The sequence below is a fragment of the Macrobrachium rosenbergii genome, chromosome 2 (genome assembly GCF_040412425.1).
Source record: "Macrobrachium rosenbergii isolate ZJJX-2024 chromosome 2, ASM4041242v1, whole genome shotgun sequence".
NCBI classification, from domain to species: Eukaryota; Metazoa; Arthropoda; class Malacostraca; order Decapoda; family Palaemonidae; genus Macrobrachium; species Macrobrachium rosenbergii.
In genome coordinates, this window is record NC_089742.1 from 61864950 (window position 1) to 61882612 (window position 17663).

A 17663-nucleotide genomic window follows, 5' to 3' on the forward strand; every position below is an offset into this window, starting at 1 on the left:
GCTCTTGGCCAAAAATGTCATTTTGAAACCTAATAAAAAAAAATTTGGTAGGCATTCAATAGAAAATGTGAATATATCTCAATTGAAAGTTTCAGAGTACCGATTTTTTTACGAACTGAACCTTCAATGATCTTCCATTAGCAAATTGTGTCATGTTTTCTCTGTTTACTCACAATGCATCTGGTGCTTTACATATCTGCTTCCTCCTCTGTCATTTCCTCTGATCCATGACGACCATTTCTGATAAAACCTGAAGTTAAAAAATCACCTAAGGTAGGTTTGTCTATAACTATGATATAATAAAACCATAGTCACTGCTGTCACTATCAGAACTAGCCGGTAGTTCAGGTCTACTACTATCATTGACATTTCTGAATAAAAGCCTGTGTACTACTTCATCATCGAGAGAACCCTCCTTCTTCTGTAGCCTTTTTGTGGTTACTGAAGGTCTAGCCCTTGTCCTGAGATTATACTGTAAGCTGGAAATCAAATGTTGCCATTTGTTACTAGAACATAGATAAAAACTCCTTAAAATGATGAGGGAAACGCGTTATCTATTACAAGCTGCCTAACTAGAACCAAAAGAAGTATGAGGAGATTAGTGCTACACAGCAAAAGGGTTAATTTTTAATTTGTACTGATTATTATTGTTTTGCCCAAATGTCAGTTAATTATTCTACTGCCAATAACCATTGTCTGTAATACTGTATTTGCTTGTTTTTCAGCAGCATAAATGTATGTACTATATTTTTGGTGGCTTCCTTTATTGTTTCTATATTTATGCCTATACTGTATTGGTATTCTAGGTGTGGTTAGTACATTAGTGTTTGTCATTTGTTTAGTTTGTATTAAAGCTTTGCAAATTGTTATGCTGTGCTCTTAAAAGTTATCTAATAGCTTATTGTAAGCATGGTTAAGCAAATTTGCCTCAGGTTTGTTGTTTAAGGTCTGCTGTATTTCCATGTCCTTGATGAAGACAGAATCTTGCCTGTTGTGTATGTTGTGTGTTGAGGCCACCACTGCACTCTATCTTATTTGTGGTGTTTGCCAGGACTGGCTGTCAGCCAGTGGTCTCAGTATAACAACAGGAAGATATATACCAGGCAAGAAAGTACAAGCATTTTGCTAATAAAGCTTCGGCCTCATCTGCTTGATAATCGTCGGTTTCCTGCTTGGTATCTGGAAGTAGCTTCTCTTGTTAAGGACCACCAGCCTTTTAGTGATGTACTTTTTCCTGCTGCTCAACCTGCCTGTGCTACTGAATCCTCACCTGCTCACATGACACATGTTCTGCCTACTTTTCCAGTGATTGTATTTCTTCCTTGACTTTGGCTGCTACTTTAATTGGCTTTCCACCTGCTGTGTTTGGAGGCTGGATTCACTCATCTGGTAGGCCTGCTTTGATGCTAGAGGTACAGATGTAAAATTCAGCCTATGCCTTGCCACAAGAGCACATCATTGTTTCATTGTCTGGTCAACTTTAAGTTATTAATTTTTCATGACATGCTTTTTGACATAATGGTTTTTGACATAATGGTTTACTTACTTTTACTTCTTCAGGAGTGTTGGCTGCTCCTGTGCTGCCTGCTGTTTCTGCTACCTTCCATCTTCCTAGTTTTACTGATAGTTGCACGTATGATGCAGCCGTCTGCCACTGTCCTGCTTCCTTTCCTCCTGCAGCCCTTCCTCTCTAACTTTTACTTAATTTTCTCCCAGTTTCACCTTAGATCTGGGTACTCGCCTCATTATTCTCTAGATCTCTTCTCACTGTTCAACCACTCCAACTCCTTCATTTTTACTCTTTGAAATGCTGATTGGCTGAAAATACTCTAGTGCTTGGCAGTACAGCATGAATTTTATGGTTTATTCATTCATTCCTTTTGGTGCTCTCTGCATAAACTAAATTTTTGAAATTCATGTACTTGTACCTGTTGCACTTTATATTTCACTGCTTCCTATGGCAACACCTGCAGTTTCTGCTTCATTTGCTATGCTTGTAGTGCTTGCTGTGCCGCCTGCTCTTGCTCTACCTGCTGTGCTGCCTGCTCTTGCTCTACCTGCTGTTCTTCATTGGACGGGTCGGTATCGTTCTTGACTAGCATTCTGCTGGGCCTGCATTCAATTCCCTGACCGCCCAGTGAAGAATTAGAGGAATTTATTTCTGGTGATAGAAATTCATTTCTCGATATAATGTGGTTTGGATTCCACAATAAGCTGTAGGTCCCATTGCTAGGTAACCAGTCGGGCCAGCCCTAGGAGACCTGTAAATCAGCTCAGTGGTGTGGTTAAACTAAGGTATACTTAACTTTTTTCTACCTGCTGTGCTGCCTGCTCATGTTTTATCTGCTGTTGATATTCCAGTTAGGCTGCCCTTTCTAGTCTTGTCCCTATGGGCTTGCTGTTAAGGCCTCTGTAGCTAGAAGACCCCCCTTCCCAGTACTAACCATCATAGTTCACTGTGCGCGCTTCAACACGATCCTTTAAGATACTACCAGTGTTTTCACACACATTAAGGTCAGGGGAGCTACCTGGAAATTCACTTGACGAGAAGCATCCTAGACTGTCTTCTCCTGTAGTCCCTGCAATAATAGTCCAGGCAGATGTGGCTTTTGAAGTGTTAGTTGGCTGTGGTTCTCCTAGCTAAGTACCCTTTTGCAGCCTCAGTAGGGGAAAGCAAGTTAGGACTTGGAGTGGTTGCTGGATCTGAAAGTATGCAAGGTTCCTTTTTGCAATGGATTATGCACCATGGACTTCATTGCAACAAGTCTAAACCACAAACTCCCTGTATATTGTTTAACACAGCTGAACCCATCTGTGAGGCTGGACATCATGCTTCACTGTTGTGATAATCCTTTCAGCCTGAACAGACAAGATGGTGTAGATTACCTTTTTATGGCCAGAGCAGGATTGTTCCCCTTACCTATTTCAGCTACTAGCAGATCATCCCAGATCAAGGGTATGGAGGCAGCTCCTACTGCAGCCACATATTCACAGATGTCATGCAGGCTTAGGCACTCTGTTTTCACACCTGGAAGGACCTTCAAGGGTCAAGGCTCTTCAGAAGCCATGGCTGCAGTCATTACCCAATTTTGCAGCCATCAACTATTAATCTTTATCAGGTCAAGTGGGGTAATTTTTTTTGTTTGTGTGATGAGGGGTACATCAGTCCATTGAACTCCTCTATTCTTAAGATTGCAGACTTCATTCATCTGCTCCCCAAGAAGTTGTCAGCATCTGTAATGAAAGGTTACAGAGCAGCCTTCTCCCGTGCTGGAACTTTGTGGGATTGAAGTGAAGTGGCTCATGGCTCAGGTTTTTTCTGACTACAGTACATCAGAATTCACATTTGGTGGAATTGTGATGGTAAATGGGCTCTATATGATTGATGGGTTCGTATGAAAGATGTTTTTCATTTTAAAAGCTTCATTTAGAAATGGTACTGAGCATAACTGTGTAGATTAGGTGCTTATCCATAGACTTTTTGGCTTCTCATAGAGACCTGATGTGTGTAATTTTATAAATTTCAGGATTAGCTGTGGATTAACACAACAACGAACGGCAACAAGTAACGGTTCTGGTGCAATTTCAAGTAGCAGTTTAGCATCATCTCTCTTGGGAGGAGTGTTAGACCATTATTCGTCTGTATTTGTGCTTCATGCCACCACTCAGGTTAACCAGTGGGAGGATGTACTGAGGCAGGATCTGTATGCTGCATCTCACCATTCCACTTTGGATCCACAAGTATCTGAGGCTGTGGCAGTTGTTGCTGATACTGATTCTTGGTAAGTGCCATCATGTGTATAGAAACTAGGTTCAATGGGAATATGCATGTTCTAGATACTGTACGTGGATTTTGCATGCATTTACGCATTGACATGCAACTAATACTTCATGGATAACTTATGCATAGGTGATAACTTCTTATGCAAAGGTTTTTAGTTGATCCTATTTTTTCTGTTTTCCCACGTGATATTTTGCTTATATCTTGGCTTTAATCATTTAAAAAAATTAATAGCCAGACTTAGAATTTTATAGCTTTTCTTTGGTTATTAGAGTGCTGTTTAGAAAGTTCTGCAATCCATTTAGATCAGAGAAGGTCAGAGGACATACAGAAACTTAGGTGAAAAACTTTGCAATAACCTTTCTGAAAAAGAGGTTCCCAAGCTTACTAAATTTGAGGGATATATTTAAACTGTCCACAGTGCTTTTTATGCAAATAATTGCTTCTAGTAGTCTGAACTTTAGTAGCTTGTTATGTAAGTATGGACTGGGTTTTTTCACCATAACCCCATAAATCATATGTATGCCTAATATCATGGTCCACAATGTTATTAGGATCAGCAGTCCTTTTCCTGTCAGACAGAGAAGAAGGTAGTCACCTCACATGTGCCTTCTGAACCTTTTATTATGTATAAAGTCGTATGCTCACCTTTTGTTGTGCTGTTAATAGGATTGCCATTGTTCATCAGATTTTTATTTTTCAGTATTGCTTTTCAGTGCTAATTACCAACTTCTTTTGCAATGAATCCCTTTTTAATTGTATTTTATTCTCAGCGTCAGCGGAGTCTGTTGCTGTTATTAATTATACCTAATTTAAAAATTAAGCTCTCCCTAGGTGACTAGCTGATTGTGGAGGAAACAGCAATAGATTTGAGACAATATCAGACTCTTTTGTCAGATTTGTCAAAGCCTGAGACACCATACCATTTTGAAGTTTGTTTAGTTCTAGGTATGTTCATCAGTACAGAAGTGGAAGTGATTTGCCAAACAGAGGATAGAATCAGGAGGTTATCATCCTTGATCCAGTGGTCCTGAAAAAAGTTCAAATCCTCGACAAGTTGGGGCAATCTCTTCAAGTAACTTTTATCATTGGAGGAACTAACTCCACACAGTTGCTTCAGGTAACTTGTATCATTGGAGGAACTAGTTCCATGCAGTTGCTCTTGGTTGTGGTCACTTCTGTGTCATCTGTCAAGGATGAGGTTGGCAGTGACTGCTGGAACAGGGCCCCAGCCATTTATTATGAGAAGTCTGGATGGTATCTCTCTGCCCGCAGAGATGTTGATGTTTACAGACTGGTTGAGTCAAGGTTGGGAACACAATAGGGGGGCACATTATCTTCCTTGACTGCAAACATTCATTCTGTTCTTGGTAAGAATGAAAGGAGATGCGATGCTCACAACTTAACAACATTAACATAGGTGTCAGGGCAGCATAAAATCCAAGACTGTTTTTACTTACAGTAGACATCTTCCTGTGGATGGAAGCAGATGAGGTTGCCATAGTTCCAAGGTTGGTCTCTGGAAGGCACAATGTGGAAGTTGACATTCTCAGGAGAAGAAAGAAAGTCATACTGTTAGATTTGTAACAGGTAGAGGTCTGTTACAGGAGGCAGCCACAATCAATACAAGGTCATGTGAAACTTTAGTTGACAACCTTACTAGGTCATGTGGAGCCAGTTCCATTGATGGTGTAGTAAGAGGGGTGTTGATACAGTCATCTCCACTATACATTTAATCTTCCTTCTCTTACTTCAATGCAGCAAGTTTTCTGTGTGTGCCATCTAAGGTTATAGATCTGCCTTCTCTTAAGTATTTGAACGTTATAGACTCAATATTGACCATAAACAGAGTTGCAGAGATTCATCCAATACTGTACTTAGAAAATAGGGTTCCTTGTGGGTCTCTCAAACTATGTAATTTGGCTCTTTCCTTGATCCTTAAGAGGCTTGTGAAGCCTCCATATGAGCAGTGGATCTGCAACTAAAGACATTTTCCTGCTGGTGTTTTTTGCATTTTATGGAAAGGTCAGGCATGCTGGTGGGATCATTTACACCGGACTTTAGTGAACACCCATGACATGTAGGATCTTGCTTGCTTCCATTACAAGTATTGAAGAGGATCTCTTGCTTTGTCTAATGAAGGCTGTCAGGTATTCATGGTCAACCAGAGACTGCAGATGCAAATACAGATTCAGAGCTTGTATTTCTGTTGCCTTTTAGCAAAATTTGATTTTTCTCCTGTTTCTTTTACAGGATCTGGCCATGCCATTCTAATTTTTAATTATCTAATTTTTTTTTATTTAAACGATCCCTCTCGTAAATGGTTGGACTTTTATTCATTTAGGGTAATGTTTTTCCTTTGTAAGTTGAAGTTTGGGACACAGCCATTCACCTCATAACTCATCTTCACCTAACATTCATGGCAGTGTTGAGAGACAGACTTTCAGTATTTGTAGCAGTTACTGGTATGTCTCATGTAGGTGGTGAAGGTGATTCTTTCCCAGTATGAAAGACTTATCTTTACAAGCATTTTGTATCTCATACTATGGTTTTTAACTTGTGTGCAAAAACTTATGAGCTACCAGACCCTTTGCTCCTGACTCATTCCAGTTTCCAAGTGCTCTGGGGCATTCAGAATCTCAGCCTCCTGCCTGAATAGCTATTAGGGATGAAAATGATTGGTGGGGTTATGATGAAACAATTTTTTTTTTACAATATCAAAAAAACTTTTTCATACAGGCCCAAAGCTCATCAGTCATATAGAGTGCCCTCCTCCCAGCCCCATAAATCTCACTGCCTTACATATATTTTATACAAAAATATGACAGGCAATAGAGACAGCAGATGATCCAAATGAAGTATGTGCAATGAGACTGCAGACCCTCTGTCTGACAGACAAATGACTGGGAACTTGAGAACATTTGAGACCTAAATATTAACCATATACAATATATGACTGATGGGTTTCTGTGAAAAAGTTGTTGAGTTAAAAAGACCAAATATCATTCAGTGTACTTTTTTTTTTTACTTCCAGGGAGGTTCAGGTTGTTTCATCCCACTCTTTTATTGTGGAAAGGACTGGATGTGGAAACCAGATTGGACTTAGAGTTGGAATGTCGCCTTTGATATCTGCCATCACTGATTCTATTCTGGATCTTGCTCGCCTTTCTGTTGATCCACAGTTTGTAAGTATTAATTCTCTTTAACCATTTGGTTCCTAACTTGAATGCTTGGTACCAAAATGTCATTTTTATATAAAGTTTTTGTAAGGAAATAAAACAGAATAATAATATAGCTTCACACTTAATATGATATGGTGACTCATTCATTCAGACTACATAATTCTAAAAGTAAAATAAAAAAAGAGGAACATTTCATTGGAATTCTTATTATTAGTAGTATCCTAAAGTAATTTGATACCTCTGAATTGAATGTGGGCAATTTAAAGTTAAGCACTTTATTGAAATAAGGAAGAAAAAAAATAAAATTATGCAAAAGTGATGAATGTCAACTTTTCTTAGAGAACTTTCTTGGTGCATGTTCACTTCATTTTAGAGCCCTACCTTACCTATACTTATATTTTTATTTGAAATTACAAAATCAATCAGTATGGTAAACTGTGTTAAGCATAAAAGTCCAGCTAAGTTCTTAAAAAGGAATCATTTTGTACTAGAAATGTTTAGTTTTTTAATTGATATATATTTAAAATTTCAAGCAACCATTATGATCGTTCTTAGGCATCATTTTATATGTTGTTTACTTACAGATCCTGCAACACCTTGAGGAACGACTGTGTGAGTTGTACCTGAAATCCCAGTTATTAGCTGAGTATCTATTAGGTGGAGCAGCCTGTGGGTTTGGAGGATCTGAAGCATCTTTCAGTCCATATCACTTGCCAGAATTGACTCGCGCTTTAGGCTTGGATCTTAATGACCTTCCCCTCTTGTTAGCTGTTGCTTCAACTCATACGCCAGCACTTACCAGAATGTTTGGTATATCCATTAAGTAATTTGTAATTTTTTTTTTGTAGGAAAAACTTTTGGTCAGAATTGTGTTAATAGCAGCATTTGATCACTGGAATCAAATTGTCCACTTGTAACGGTGGAGAATTTTGAAGGCTCTCTAATCTCTTTTAGCCCCCTTTCCTCTACTGTCTTCTGCTTTGCTTCCAGAAACACAACTCTTACCAAATTTAGTTTTTGTGTTATTAGACCAAAGTTACATCCATTTCATTTGTATACTGTATTTGTCATGAATACTGTACAGTGTTTATGTACAGTGTAATATGTCAACAAAAAACTTGTGAAGCTGGGTTTAGAATTTTTTAAAAATAAAAGTCAGTAGGGTGGCAGTTTCATCTTATGTCTAACAAAAAAAAAATCTGCTTGGAGACTATTTATAGGGTAGTTTATTTCTGCCTGGATTGGGGCTTTTAATTATTTATATATTGAAAGGGACCAATTTGTGATTTTCAGCGACATTTCTCTGTTTATATGGATTATAAAGCAAAGAAGTCTTGCATTTTATATCACTGTTATCAGTTCTGTGCCTCTAGGGTAAAGAGTTTATAACTATTGAACTTATGAAAATAATGGGAGATAGTTTTTATTGGTTTTTCACGTTTCTGTGTTAAAAGAATGAATTATTGTAACAGCTTTTATTAGTAATTATAATTTGCAACGCTTAATCATGCCCCTTTCAACTTCAGTGCTGGGACATATTAGTTTCAGCTGATCATTTCTTCTCTGGATTGCATATCATTAGTAGGTGTTAGTTATTGTTATAGTGTATCACTTACAGAAAACAGGGTATCATGCATCAGTATGATGAACTTCAAATATAATCCAGATAAAAAATATTGTTTTGGGTTTTGCACAGTAATTGAAGTGTGGTTAAACAAAAAGGGTTGGAAGGTTATTTGAATACTTATTTCTATTTCCAAATTTACAGTTGATTGTTTGCGTGATTTCAATCCCTTAAACTCTCAGCCAGAACAGGTACTTTCTTTAAGGTGAGGAACGTTGGGAAAGGTATATAAATAGAAGCACAAAAAAAAAGTTAGTCTTCCAATTTTTACAAGGTTATTTACAACAAAAAATGCTTAGCAAAGAAAGTTTTATATTTGAAATGAAAATGTCCTGAAAGTGAGTGGTAGAGGTAAAATACTCCTTGGCGTTGGCTTAAAAGAAATGGAGTAGTTTCAAGTCAAGTCATTTTATAATTATGCTAAAGCTGTGATATGGGCTGTGATTTTGTCAGAATTTGTAGTAGTATTGAGATTGTAACAAATACTTTAGTTAACACAAAGCACAGTAGGTGTCTTTGGATGCATATTGGGTGCTTGCTGTCAGTGAAATCTCAGACATCAAAACAACAAATACTTTAGTTAACACAAAGCACAGTAGGTGACTTTGGATGCATATTGGGTGCTTGCTGTCAGTGAAATCTCAGACATCAAAACTACGTTTTGTTTGGGATGCTGTTTTTTTTGTGATTATTTCAAAGGCTTTTCAGCTTTAATCCTGGTAGGTTAGCTGTGGTTTATTTCAAGAGAGAAAAATTGGCAAAGATGTTTGAAAAATCACGAATATTGTGGTACTGTATTTTGTAAAACAGTTGCATTTTTTATTACAGTGACAAACATGAATTTTAATCTTCCATGTTTTTCTCTAATTCTCTTTTGTGTAATGCACAGAAATTTTTAAGCAATATTTCCATAGCAGCTATAAGGTTTTTTAGGATTAAAATGGTAAAATGCAGTTTTTCAAACCTTGGTACAACACCCATTTAAAGCCCACTTGACATAGTGGCTACTAGTATGTTATTTGTACTTAGAATATAATTAGCAAAGAGTGTAAAATGTAGCAGTGCATCTCATTTAATGATGTAAATAATGCGAGTAAATCTTTAATTTCAGGCAGTACAGTAATTCTATTCTTTTTCAATGCCTTTTTTTTTTAGTCTGTGTCAGAAGCACTGTGAATTAAGGTAGAAAATAAATAATTGAAAATTATTTAAAAACTGTTGTTATTTATGTGTAAAAGTTGTAAACTTTTGTAGGTAAATGGGAAAACCGTAAAGAAAATTAAAACCTAAATACAAGAGTACATTTATCCGACAATAATCTTTTGTCTTTTGTCTGGGAACCTACAGTTCAGGCAGTTTTCCTTTTGTTTTTTTGTTGAATTTATGTGATTTCAATGTATATAGTATAATGTGATGTCACAAAATATTTTTTAATTGTTATATAATATATAAAACAATTTTTTGTAAAACTGTAGACTAGTCATTTAAATCTGGAATATATTGTATCATTAAATTATTGTTTTTGAAAATCCTTATGAAAATAGGTTGTGTTCTCTCCAAACACCCTTGTAGACAGTTAATGCCTGTGTTGTGCCTTAATAATGTATTTTTTTTATGGAATTCCATCATCAAAATTGACAACAATAAAATAGGAGGCTAAGTAGGTAAGTTGGACCCTTGGAATGTCACTTATGGTCATGAAGCTCAGACAAAGGCAAATAGCTCTTTCATTTACCCTACTTGTATAAGGGCTATGTGTTGGCTGATGGCCAGCACTGACCCTAGGCATGTTTCATACTCTCCTGGAGTTTTGAGTGAAATGCCTTCTTTGTGCATACTGCGCTTTAATAAGGGCAAATGGTGGAATGGCAACAATTTTAAAGGAGTTTTGTTACCCATACACCCTTTTTCTCTCCAGTTTTCACCTGTTACTCAGGAACAAATTTTGTAGAAATGTTAGTAAGTAGGTTAGTTAAATTGCTTTATAATGAACATTCATTAGATACTGAAAAAGTAATATACTAAACAAATGTCAAAGTAATGTGTGTTTTAGGTAATATACTGTTTGCATACATCTAGTGTTATATGACTTCAGTAATATTCACAGATAGTTCAGTTTCTATAACTGAATTGTTTAAATTATATATATAATATATATATGTATATATATATATATATATATATATATATATATATATATATATATATATATATATATATATATATATATATATATATATATATATATAATGATAGGACCAATGTCTATTGCCATTCATACAGAAATAAGCTTTGTTGATTGTAACAGATGTTCTCTTATGCAAGAAAGAACTTCATTGCTTGTTTAAGGAAGATACTAAAAGCTGCCATATCTAGATTTGGCAAAAATGTAACCTTAGATGCTTGCAAAGGATTTTATTTCTGTGCACTGCTGTACTTTTAGTTATTTAAGCCAGATCGTTTTTTTATATGATACTGTAATTCCTTTCCATATGAGAATATTTCTGTCAGAGATGAATGTTATCAGAAGAGGTGGTGAGTTAACAAACAAAATCTCCCTTCTGTTTTAACAACAGTAATCCAGAAACATTTGAAGCTTGCTTATATGGGGTGAGAATCTAAAGACCAACAAAAATACAATGCTGATGTTCAATTACATTCAGGAATGTATAGGAAACTGATTATTTTGATGATTAATGACTTGGTTACCAGCTGTAAAGGTAAGGATTAACCAGATAAGTACAAAATGTACAAGGATAATAAACTTCAACATCGACTTTAAATGCAATCATCTTCATTGTATGTATGTTTCATATGAATATTGAGTGGTGTTGGAAGATAACCCGATACATAACTACAGAGTGACTGAGGATATTATCTATTGACTTAGGCATTGAACTAAAGGCTGCAAAAAACACCAGTTAATTTAAATGTCTGAAAGAAGAAGGAATGAAATAAGCAAAATTACATATCATAATTATTGTTGTTAGGCAGTTTAACATGAACAGTGGAGAGCACTACAACAATCAAGTATGACACACAAAAGAAAGATAAAGCAGTTGAGATCATGAATGAATGATTTTGAGTGCATAGTTCTGGGTTCACTTGCATGTTCTTCAATTGATGAGATGACAGTCGAGAATTTTGCCCCAATAAAGAGATTGTTAGCACAAATATACACTATCGACACAGGAAAGATTAGCTGGTGACATGCCAACTGCCATATGGGAAACTAGGGTTTGGACCTGGATTGCTTAGAATTTTTGCCTTTTTATGTTTCTTCAACGAAGTCTTGAGTGTAATATTATTCTTGACATGAACATGAAAGTAATATGGAGAGATAAGGTAAAACTCTGAATCCACTTTCCCAGAAATGTCATGAAACATGAACAATATTGTCTTTGTTGACCTTTTGACAGTAAATTCTGCCATATCCGTTTAAGAAGTTTTCTTGAGATTTAAGAAAACAAAGTCAGGAAGTGGAGTTTTGTTGACAGCAAAACCTTGTTCACTGAAGTCTACAGTGGTTAATGACTTTGTCAGATGGGATTTTTTGATTAGGTAGTGCTTGATGCCCTAGTGTACTGTAATGAAGGAGGAAATTAGATCACAGCCATGAATTGCTGATTTCTGGCAAGAATCCATTATCAACAATAGAGAGGGTTAGCAATGATAGCTGTGCTGTTGTCTGGCTGTCAGGAAACTTTCATTTTCAAGATGATTGCTCGAAAAATGTCATTTCCTCATGAAAAACTAGAAAGATATAGGCGTGCGTTTGATCTACTGAGTTATTAAACACCGTACTTGGTTAAGGAATGTTTTTTAAAAAATTGGTCATTACAATAATAGTAGGCGTCTGTTCAGGTAGTTAAGACAGTTAATGAGAATATCCGAAATGCTATAGATACTAACTGGGTCATTTCAGATGCTACATTTAGTTGTTTTACTTTGTTCGGTCTGGCGTAAGCCTCTGTATTCATAACCTTCCATAGTTTTCAGTTTGAATTTCGTCTCACAATGATTTATTTATAGGCATAACAGTCCTCTCATTTTTTGCAATTTTACTCCAGAAAACTGAATACATATCCTTCAACTTTCTCGATTGTTGGGGATGTCAACCATAGTTTTCGTCAAAAAACATTTTTATTTAACTTTATTGTCTGATTGTCTGAATATATCGTCTGATTATATGCCTTACTGTATTATGAAATCTGAGTAGCACAGCAGATTACGAAAATTTGAGCGCATAAGTATATTGTTCATAAAGCTCTTTATTGGGAGGGAGGGTAATGATTTTAAGTAATTATATTCAGAAGAAAGTATTATTTATCAAGTTGATAACTGGTTTTCAAAATAATTATCGTGCAAGTTCCAACAGCCAAAGGGTGTCTGTTCCAAGTTGTCTATTCATTTACTTTCTGATCATGTTACAGCAATGTACAGCAATCATCTCTGCTGTGAACATTGCAGTTGAGAGGAGCAAACCGAGTAATAGAAGAAAAAGCGGTCCTTGCATGTGTGTTAAAGTAAGAGCCATAATACTTCTGACCATATTATTCTCTGTCACCAGGGTGTCATTCTTTGACTTGTTGCCTTCCTTCAGTGTTGCCAACTGCTTCTTACGACTTTCTAGTCTCGCTGTTTTCAGGATGCTGGTGCTCCATTGAGCTATAAGGCCTGCCTTAAAGAAAAGATTATATTACAATACAAGGTATGTATCTTAGTATTTTTGTATCAAATGATGCACAAATATTATTTTGCTGTAAAGCTGGTGCATTTGGGATATTCAAGATAATCATAGGTTATTAGCTGTCAAGAATTTCTATGGATTAAATTAAAAAGTAAATAAAGAAAACCTGCCAGTCAGAATTTGAAACCGCAATATCTTATCAAGTAGTAAAACATTTTGTAAGAAAAGAGTACATGATATTTGGCAATATTCTGTATTTAGACGTACCTCTATTTTCATTGGAAGTCAGGGTATAAACTTCCAGCCTTTGCTGGTTGAAGTATTGCCTTCAAAAGTGAAAGTTGTGGCCCAGGCGTCAACCTGCTACTTCAGTGGTTAGCAAATGAATCTTTTAGAAGCTTGTATTTTAAGTGTTTCAATGACCATTAGGTTAGGGAAAGAAGAGAATATTCAAGTAACGGACAACCCGTGGTTCTTGATGGAAACCAGAGCATCTATCAATCAGGATGTCTCTTGATCAAGACTGGGAGTAATGCTGATGAAGGGATTAAATGCTATACTTTTACTTAACCTCTATTATACATTTAAGTTTAAAAACATATTATCCGAGTTATTCATGAAATATATAACATAAATGTTCGTTCAAATGTTTCAGATCAAAGTGTCTCAATATTATATAACAAGTTTTGCCAAGTGTGCTGCCCAAGAAAGCTCTGAATGACAGTCTACAGGTAGGGGGGGAGGAACAGGAGGGGAGGAAGAGAGAGGGGATGGGAAGCGGGGGAGGGTGAAGGAAAGGGAAGGAGGAGGGAAGAGGAAAGGGGGAGGGGAGGGGAAAAAGAAGGGAAGGGGAAGATAGAGGGGGAGGGAATGCAATCCTCTATCAGAAGAGAATAAAAAGCATCTCCACTGAACAAAGAGAATAAATAAAAAATATTGTATTTCTACAATTCACATTCAGGTGTGTCTGTGTTTGTGGGAGGGGAGAAGGTCTGTCTCTCATGCAACAACAGACGTGGACCTACCGGTCTCAGAGCAGCTACTATGTTTGCGCAAAGAGAAGACAACTAGATTTGTGCGTGATTTTGGGAGAAAATCACAAGACACATGTGGTTTAAGGTTCATTGGTTTATAACTATGAAATATGTTTTTGTAATACTTTAATAATTAATTTAGCAATACAACCAAGCAGTGAGGTATTTGTTTAACACATATTAATAATTGTCATAAATTATGATCAAAATTCACATAAATTCTAATAAAAAATTTATGTTATAGGGGATTTGGATTTATTGCTTAAGGTCTGACAGCACATGGAATAAAAGGTGTAGCGCCAGGGGAAAAATTAGAATTAACCTAGTACAGTAACACTGAAGGAAAAGGTGACGTAAAAACGAAAATTTCATTTGTTTTGTCTGTGGTTGTGTGTCTGTCACGGGGTATGGATTTGATTTTGAGTTAAAAACCTTTGGTGGGTATGAGGCACTGAGTCCAGTAAAACAAAAACAGTCATTGGTCTGTCAACTGGTTCGGATTTATACAGTGGACCCCAAAATCCCCTTATAGGTGGATTCATTTATATACAGTATATATATATATATAGATTCCTTTATATTAGATTAATTATTAAAATGTGCAAAGTTGTAACACTGATTGGAGAACAGTTTTACTAAATAGAATAAAACAGATTGTTTTTATGGCCAAACCACATATTGTCCATATACAGTACATATATATAATAGAAAAGTAACGGCCAAGGGCCCTACCCGGACTCCCTGAGGATCATTTGAAATTACATTCATGTAATCATTTTTGTGCCCACAAACAACTACTCTTAGGAAGTTATTAGTTGAAAATTTAGTTATAACACTGAGAAAAGGCCTCCAACTCTCATCAAAGTCTGGAAACAAGGGCCACAAGAATACGGACTGTTTAAAACGCAACTGAAGTCCAAGCTGTAATAATTTTCAGGGGGAGGGGTTTTTTAGCAAAAGCATTCAGACATTTGACAGTATGCTTGAACATGAAGTTTGATTAGACTCCAACACAAAAGTGGCAAACCAGAAAAGTAAAAGGACATAACCAAAATGATCCTTTCTGACTAACGGTAATGTACAGCAAAAAAATTATTTGCTTGCGCCTATTATACTTGATGACGTCACTCGTTAGGGTCACTCGACTTATGTTTACATGTAGCAAGACGTCGTTGAACAGTTCCATGGTCATGTTATGTAACTTACGTGTCTTAGACTGCGAATTAGTGAACAGAAGCAGAACGAATATTTATGTTAGTGATTGTAGTAGGGGTAGAATTGATTGGCCTAACGGTGACCTGCTTCAAGCCTAGTGGTCGTACAATCATGGGTGTTTTGTACAGAGTCATTGTAGGATTATTCAAAGGCAGCACTTCATGTAGCACAGGCTCTTGGTAAGTATCTAATCTCTTGATTGCGTCTTTGTTTATTGAGATTTTGCCATAACATTTTAAAGTAGGCAGTGTCTGTTGTGGGGTCTGAATATAAGACGAAGTCCAAGAAACCGGAGTGGAGGTTTTGCTAGGTAGTATAAGATGATGTATGTGGTCACTAGGGTAAATGTTTAGGAGAATATTATTTATTTATTGAAAAGTATTTTTGGTTAAAATTATACATAGTGATGTATAGGCTATAGTAATGCAGTACAGGTGAGATGAAAGGAATCTACCGAGATTATGAGAAATTTTGTTTTTATTTTTTGTTTTTATGTTTATCCCCGAGGGCCTAGTACTAAATATGGCGGAAGCTCTGCTGAGCACCTTGTTTAGTACCAGCCCCTCAGGGAAGAAAGTAAAAATAAATGTAAGACGGTAAATTTCTCGTTGTCTCAGTAGATTCCTCAAATTATCACATTTGGGTAATTCTAAGCCATAGATGCCTGAGGAGCTAGACTATGGTTATGACGTCAACCTATTTATTTCTTGCGTTTCCAAGAATTTAAAGTAGTATTTTGTCACAAGGTTGTAAGGGGCACTGTAATTGACCTTTGAAGACACGACAGGGTAGCTCTAAACCAGCATTTTTCCAGTGAGCCCCACCCACTGTTTTGTTATCTGGCAAATTGTAACCAGTAAACACCCTAGGGGTGCGTTGGTTGGTAATTTTAGGCTGGTGTTTACTGGTTACAATGTTTTGCTGTCCAATTAGTATGGAGGGGTGGGGCCTTCTGGCAGAATGCTGGCTTAGATCTACCGTAGTCATCAAAGGTCAATTACAACGTGGTACCTACATTTGCATATTTTTCCCAAGTGGCTGTGTATGTGTAGAGATGAGATGTATAGGAAACGTCACATTGCCATATCAGTCTATGCAGTCACGCAAACTACAGTACAGTTACCCACATTTGTACTGTATTATATATGCTTTTCTATATTCTTTGGTAAAAAATTTTTGGCCTAGTAAGTGTCTTTGTTCGGCTTTCTCCTTTATAGTTACAACTGATGTGACATTGCCTAGCTAGGATTGGTAATTAGGTGACACATCAACCCCCCTCCCCCCCATGTTATTAGGCTAGTTTGCAGTTGGGAAGGGTGAAAGAATGTGATTGCCTGTTGGTTTTTATGCTAATGGATCAGGTTTACATGGGGTTAAATATTTGTGAGGACTGATAGCATTATTTTGCAGGATGCCCTCAATTACCAATATATTTTTTCTTTTTTCTCAACTGTATGCCATCAGTTGCATCAACTAATCATGTGTATATCCTTCATTGCCAATGTGCATGTACCAAGGCATTCATAATTGTACAGTAACTATTTTTCATTTTTACATTATATGTATTACTGTTTAAGGTAGATTATTGCCTTAGTATATTGCTACCTATTATGTATCGCCTTTGTAACTGCAGCATTTACCATTTACTTAAGGAGGGTTACCAAGGGGAAATCCCCTCCTTGGGTGGATAAGGCACAACATTGTTGGTTAGGTTATGTTAGTTTAGGCTCTATCCTCATAATTACTGTTTAGTTATGTTAGTTTAGGCTGTATACTTGTAATTACTGTTGTTGCTGATGACATAACGGTATTTTCCTCTCCTTTCAGTTGTTTCAGTAGGCAATTCAGGGTGACCCTATTTCTGATTGATCTTGTCTTAGCCTATTATTTGATGGATAAGTAGGTGGTTTTAACTCTGAATTTGCTTATTTATTTGATATTTATTCTAATCAGTGGGAAATATATCAATTTATTTTGCACAAAGATTGTTATGGTTTAATAGTTATAATTATTAAGAAAGATAGATAGGTGGGAGCACAGTAGGCTAATCATGAATTTGAATATTAGTCTGTATGCCAAATAAGTATGGTGCCATATGTAAACAAAAAAGTAAGTTATAATTTCTGCATCATATTGT

At 36.4% G+C, this 17663-nt stretch overlaps 1 protein-coding gene across 3 annotated transcripts in view; it reads left to right on the forward strand.

The window, feature by feature from the left end:
* Nucleotides 1–10100, forward strand: part of LOC136847763 (folliculin-interacting protein 2) — a 33757-nt gene extending 23657 nt beyond the window's left edge. For all 3 annotated transcript variants that reach the window (XM_067119649.1, XM_067119667.1, XM_067119656.1), the window contains exons 11-13: nt 3528–3782; nt 6816–6966; nt 7548–10100. In XM_067119649.1, the coding sequence (XP_066975750.1) occupies nt 3528–3782; nt 6816–6966; nt 7548–7790 (649 nt within the window). In that variant the 3' untranslated portion in view covers nt 7791–10100. The remainder of the gene's footprint in view (nt 1–3527; nt 3783–6815; nt 6967–7547) is intronic.
* The last annotated feature ends 7563 nt before the right edge of the window (nt 10101–17663 follow it).